This window comes from Mauremys mutica, chromosome 24, assembly GCF_020497125.1.
Source record: "Mauremys mutica isolate MM-2020 ecotype Southern chromosome 24, ASM2049712v1, whole genome shotgun sequence".
In the NCBI taxonomy this organism is placed as follows: Eukaryota; Metazoa; Chordata; order Testudines; family Geoemydidae; genus Mauremys; species Mauremys mutica.
Window position 1 is genome coordinate 6101259 of NC_059095.1, and position 6401 is coordinate 6107659.

The 6401-nt window shown below is 63.3% G+C and overlaps 1 protein-coding gene across 1 annotated transcript; it reads left to right on the forward strand.

Moving 5' to 3' along the window:
* Positions 1-2982: 2982 nt before the first annotated feature.
* Positions 2983-6037, forward strand: C2CD4C (C2 calcium dependent domain containing 4C). The gene is made up of 2 exons (XM_044998976.1): positions 2983-3047; positions 4533-6037. The coding sequence occupies exon 2, from the start codon at positions 4610-4612 to the stop codon at positions 5918-5920; it is 1311 nt and encodes a 436-aa protein (XP_044854911.1). The 5' UTR covers positions 2983-3047; positions 4533-4609; the 3' UTR covers positions 5921-6037.
* Positions 6038-6401: the final 364 nt, after the last annotated feature.

Below are 6401 nucleotides of genomic sequence, written 5' to 3' on the forward strand. Positions count from 1 at the left end.
AGACCCCCCTCTTTACCACCGCCATTGTGAAAACTGACCCCTGATTCCTCCCCTTTGTTTCCTGTCTTTTAAGCAGTTACTGATCCTTGAGAGGACCTTCCCTCTTATCCCATGACTGCTCACTTTGCTTAAAATCTTGCCTTTGGTGTGGGGCCTTGCCGAAGGCTTTCTGAAAGTCCAAGTACACTACATCCACTGGATCACCCTTGTCCACATGCTTGTTGACACCCTCAAAGAATTCTCCTATGGTGAGGCAAAATTTCCCTTTACAAAAGTCCCATTGACTCTTCATCTCAGGGTCTGATCTTTACTATCAGGTTGCTTGGTACTAACTTAGGCTCATTGGCCTGTAATTGAGTCAGGGACCATAGGGCTCAATGCTCGTCCACAGGGCGCTTTGGAACTGGTAGGTTTCATCCTGCCACCCAGAGACCTGCTAACAGTTGTCTGAATAGGAGCTGAACTCAGACAGGTGGAGCCCAGCCCTGGGAGCTGATTGGCCGAACACTGGGGGCCCTGATTGGCTCGCAGCCCCTCTTTAAACCCAGAAGAGGAAGTTGTACATGCAACTGGGATCCACCTTGCTCAGGGCCGTGTGCCTTGTGCTTCCTGCTCCTGCGGTGTGATTTCCTGGTATCCTGAGCAGGCCTGGTTCTGCTCTCAAGTTGTCTCCTGCTTCTGTTCTCCTGGTAACCCGACCTTGCCTAACTCCTGACACTCCACTTGCATTTTGCCCTCTGGCCTACCTTGGACGCTGACGTCCTGGTAGCTGACTCCTGCTCTGACCACTAGGTCAGACTGCCCACTCCCAGTCATGACAAATTGCTAGGATCACTTTTGCAGCCTGTTTGGAAAATTGGCGTTACCCATGGGCCGTCTCACCCCGCAGCTGGTCTGCCAGAAGAAGAGGTAATCTTCCATAATGCAGCCCAGGCCCTGTCTGCACGATCCGTGTGAGCCCAGTTTGCAAGCAGTGAATGACGCGAGTTGGCCTATGTGAAATGAGTTTGCTGGGCCTCAGTCCATTTGCCGGTGGACATCACCCAACCCTGCCTGCGATTGGCAGCCTCCGTGGCGAGGCCAAGGTGTGAGTGGCATGCTCCTTGCAGGCTTCAAGAGGCTCTCTGCCTTGCAGCATGAGCAGGCCCCAGCTGTTCCAAGACTTTTCCTTTCCAGGATGGTAGACTTGGTCCATTTTTATCCGCGTTACATCGATTATCTTGACTGAAAAAGACACGCAAAGCCCTGCTCTTTGTCCCCTCATTCCATGGTGAAACAGGAAGGATCCGTGTGGTATTTACCCCAGCAAACCCATCGAGATCCCCCGCCCTCCCGACACCAGCTGACACCTGCCCCCTCACAGGGGGATTCTTGCCGGACATTAGGGAAATGTATCACATGCTGCACAGTCTTTTTCCCCACCCTGTTCTGCCATCTACAGTATCAAACCACTTACACTCTGCGAGTACTTGAGCTTTGATGCCTGGTCCTTGGAGGACTATTGACTTTTGTGAAGCACTCTGATGAGCTGAAGTGCTTGGAGGGGGATATTACACTTCCCTCCCATGGAGCACCCTTCAGTACCGTGCCAGAGCCGCTTTGGATGTGTCTCGGTTTCGGTGCATGGCAAGCACGGGGAAGGGGGGGGGGTTTCAGGTGCTGCTTTAACAGAGCCCTTACATTCATTAGTACTTACTGAGCTAGGGGGCCCATTGAATTCAGTGGCACCATTTGGCTAAGTGGTGTTTAGACACAGATTGCAGACTCCAGGGCCCTGGGCCTGGAATGCCTGTCTCCAGATCTGCTCCTGCGACTCCTTATTGAACCCCCGGAAGGCGAATCCTGTCTCGTCTGTCTATTCTACATGACTAAAGGACCTGGGTGTCCCAGCACGACTAGGACTTCGGGAAGGAAGGGGGAGGAACTCTGCAAAAGCCTCCAATACCTGCGACGAGGAAGATAGGATTTATTAGCCCCATTTTGCAGATGGGGAAAATGAAGCACAGGGAAGGTAAATGACTTGACCGAGGTCACACAGGGAGCCAGTAGCAGAGCTGGGAATGGAACCCAGGATCCTAAACCTGTGCTGTGCTGTCATCCTTCTGCTCGCTTCTTCAGAGCCTGCCAGGGCCGATGAGAGCGGGGGAAGCCGGTACAAATTACTGGGGCCCAGCAGTTCGGAAGGAGGCCTGGGACCCGGCTTCATCGGCCCTGTGTAGCCGGTCTGCCCTTGCTGGGGGACCCCCAAATTTTTTTCACCAGGGCCCAAACCCGCTCTCGGCGGCCCTGAGCACTGCTAGATCGCTGGGGCCTGACTCTGGTCTGGTCTGCACCGCTGCAAATCCATCCCCGCCCCTGGCGTCCTACCCGCCTGAGAGAGAATGGGGCACGGGGACAGAGAGGAGCTAGGCTTGGACAGGATCCCTGGGCGGGCAAGTTCTGGATCTGACCTCAGAGAGCGGCCCACACCTGGTGCATCAGGGGAAGGTGAGACTCCCTTAAGGCACCTGGCACACACAGAGGAGAAGGGTCCCACCAAATTCTTTCCTAATCCGGCAGCAAGAGATCTGCTTAGCCCCAGTACCTCGCCTGGCCCTTAGGAACCGACTCTCCCCATCGCCCAGGCTCTGGGGAAAGCGGCGATTGCCTGGGAGGAGAAGGAAAACCAGGCGAGACAGCAGCGGCCGCTGGCACCCGTTGTGTTTAAGGCGGTGTCTCTCCTCTCGCCCCCCCAGCAGGTCCATTGTGTGCAGCCAGCGGGAGCGAGGAGATCGGTGCCAGCCGAATGCCAGCTGCGCTCTGTAGCGCGCGCGGCGAGGCGCAGGAGCAGCCTAAAAAGCCGGGGGCAGCTGTGTTAGGAGGAATACGGCTCGGTTGCTGAGGTCTGTGTTGGGGAGGTTTCTGGCGCCCGTAATGAATGAATTGTGGCAGGAGAGCGGGTATAAAAGGAAGCGGCGGGGCTCGGGCACCTCATTCCCAGCCCCGAGCCAGCCGCGGACCTGCTGCCTCCCCCCCTCCGGCTCTGCTTGCGCATTCCCCGCCGGCAGGTAGGCAGCTGGGGTCCCTGCGTGCCGGGCTGGGGGGCGCCCCGTCCCCCCGCAGCCGGGGTTCCCCGCTCGCAGGTCTGGGGCGCGCCTGGGGCCCCTCAGTGCGGACCAGCCTAGCAAAACCCAGATGGCGTAATTGCGCGGGGTGTCCTTCCTTCGTAGCATGCGGGACTGGAGGGTTAGCAGGGGAACCGTCCTGCCTCCCCCCCCTCGCCCCAAGAAGTTAGTTGGAGGCCGGGCTGGGGCTAGCACGGAGCGGCCTGCAGCCCCCTGCGCCTGCGGGACGCCAGCCACAGGTGCCCGGCTGAAAACTTCCCGCCCCTTGTGGAGCCGGGGGGGGAGGGCACGGCTGCGGGGGGGGAGACCGGGGGCTCCTGGCCCGGGCTGGCCCCTCCGCGACCGGCCGGCGTGCGCTGAAATGCCTCGTCTCCGCCGGGAGGTCACCGGCCACTGGGCGAGGACGCAGCCGGTGCGCCCTAGCTGGCTGCCCGCCGCGGGGGCGTGGGAGCGGGGCCGATCCTAGGCGCTTCGTGCCCCGGGCGCCCCGGGAAGGGGGTAGCGGCTGGCAAGTGGCCCCCAGGGTCCCCGGACCCGCTCCGCCCGCCCCCGTGGCCGCTGGGCGCCGCGGCTGCTGTCTGTTTCCCTCCGCCGGGGGGTACCGGTTTTCGGAGGCTGGCTTGGCCCGGCCCGGCCCGCGGCGGGGGGGGGGGCGCCAGACACTCCCGGGAGCCGGGGCTCGGCAGCGGAAAGAAGTTAACCGAGGCGAGCGGGGGCTGGTGGCCCCGGGGTGTCAGGCGGCGCCGGGAGCGCTAATGGGGGGGGGGGTTGATTTCAAATCCAGGTCCGATTGGGGGGGACCCTGTGGCCAAGGGGAGGGGTACCCCCCCCCGGAGCAGACTCTGTAGCCCGCGAAGTGTCTGTGGAGCTCAGGGGGGTGTTGGCTGCTGGACCCCGCAGGGCTGGGCGAGTGACTCAGGCCGGCCGGGAGCCGCTGGCTCCAGACAGCTCCGCTCGGCGGGCCGGGCCCAGAAGTTGGCCGGGGAAATGCCGCGGCTCGGGCGAGTCGTGGCAGGTTCGCTGGGCTCGGAGCCCGCGGGCGGTGAAGCAGCAGGTTGGAGCGGGGGCGGGCAGATACACCGAGCTCCCCACACCTCCCAGGGAGGGGGCAATCCCCCCCCACCTCACAGATCCGGGGCCCCAATCCCCCCGAGCCCCATAGTAAGGCTCCAATCCCCCCCGACCCTGTGGAAGGGTGGGGGGGGCAATCCCCACAGAGCCCCATTGTGAGGACCCCAATTCCCCCCAAGCCCACAGAAGGGTGGGGGCCTAATCCCCCCTAAGCCCCATAGTAAGGCTCCAGTCCCTCCTGAGCCCCACCAGAGGGTGGGGGTCCCAATTTATTTGCCGTTCCAGACCCCCACCCCCTCGACTCTTTCTGAGCCTGGGCGTGACGAGCCCCTGGGGCTTTGCTTGTTTATCTTCCAGAGGGTGAGTGACGGGGGGTCTAACTGCCACTCCACCCTCCTTGGCTTCCTCCCTCCCTCCACCCCAGAAGCAGCAGCATGTGGCTCTTGGAGAGGATCCGGGGCTCGGTGGAGAACGGCGCCGCCCGGGCCAGCGACTCGGGGGATAAGCAGGCCAAGGGCCCCCTGTACAGCAACGTGCTGACCCCCGATAAGATCCCGGATTTCTTCATCCCGCCCAAGCTCACGCCGGCGCCGCCCGAGGCCGAGGGGGCCGAGGGGAAAGCCAAGCCCAACCTCGGCACTTCGGCCTCGGAGCAGAACCTGTCGGCCCGCAAGTCCCCGCGCAGCCCCCGCCTGCCGGTCAAGGCTGCCTCGGAGAGCAAGAACCTGCTGAAGGCCGCCAGCCGGCACATCATCCAGATCGAGAGCGCCGACGAGTGGGCCTCGGAGGAGGACTTCAGCACCAACGCCGACCCCCAGGCCCAGACGGCCATGTCCCTCCCCTACGTGCCCAAGGCCCAGACCTCCTACGGCTTCGCCACCCTCATGGAGAGCCCCCACACCCGGCGCAAGGAGTCCCTCTTCCACAGCGAGCACGGCAGCCTGTGCCAGTCGCAGGCGTCCTCGCCCAGCTCCCAGCGCAAGGCGGCCGCCGGCGGGGGCAAGGTGAACGGGGAGAGCGCCCGCCTGACCCCCTCCGACATCGGCATGTCCCTCATGAACCCCTACCGCTACTTCAGCGGCGGGGAGAGCGACACCTGCTCCTCGGCCGAGTCCTCGCCCTTCAGCTCGCCGCTGCTCTCCCGCTCCGTCTCCCTGCTCAAAATCTTCAGCCAGGACAGCCAGGCCAAGGTCATCAAGCTCAAGCACTCGGTGGCCCGGAACAGTTCCCTCTCCACCGACGACAGCTCGGCCGACACCAGCCCCAGCTCGCAGCGGCGCATGCGGTGCGCCACGCCCCCGGCGGGGGCGGCGGGGGGCGCCCTGCCCCAGTCCCTCCTGCCTCCGGACTCGCCGGACCGCCTGCACAAGGAGCACACCATCCGGCTGAGCAAAGGCGGCAGCATGCGGCTCTCGGCCGAGTACGACGCCGCCAACGCCCGGCTGCGGGTGCGGGTCATCGCGGCCGAGGCGCTGTTCGACAAGCTGTGCGACGCGCGCTCCATCAACTGCTGCGTCTCCCTCTGCCTCAACCCGGGCAAGGTGCAGAAGCAGCGCAGCACCATCATCAAGAACAGCCGCAACCCGGTCTTCAACGAGGACTTCTTCTTCGACTGCCTGGGCGCCGGCAACGTCAAGAAGATGGCCCTCAAGGTCAAGGTGGTCAACAAAGGCAGCAGCCTCAAGCGGGACACGCTGCTGGGCGAGAGGGAGCTCCCGCTCACCTCTCTGCTGCCCTTCTTATAAACCCGTCTTCCACCTCCCCGCCGCCCTCCTGCCCTGCTGGGAGGGGATGGGCAGGGAGGCGTTGGGCAGGAGGGATCAGGCCACCGTGAGGGGCGTGGGATGCTCCCCCGGGGTAACGGCATGTCCATCCCAGGCTGTGTGTGTCTGTGTGTGTGTGTAAGGGGGGACAAGACCCATCCTGCTCCCCCAGGATGGGTCTCCTTTGCTGAGCGTTCCCTGCACGGACGTGCCTGGAGGCGGTGGCTGCCGTGTGTCCCCTCAGGAGGCCGTGAGCGGCTAGCGAGTCGTCCGTTCTTCTCTGGAGACGCCGTGGGGATGAGGCATGCGGGTGGCCTGCGTTCTCCGGGGCCCTGCTGGAAGGCGTTGACGGGAGGTGGGTTATCCCTGTCCGGGTTGAGGACGGCCTTGCGCAAATGAGGCGGTAGTAGAGATTTCAGCCTCACAGCTCAGCAACCCCTTCTTCCCCCGCCCCTGGTTTCTC

What these genes read in the sequence shown, in the direction of transcription:
- C2CD4C (XM_044998976.1), top strand. Translation starts at nt 4,610, where the DNA reads ATGTGGCTCTTGGAGAGGATCCGGGGCTCGGTGGAGAACGGCGCCGCC.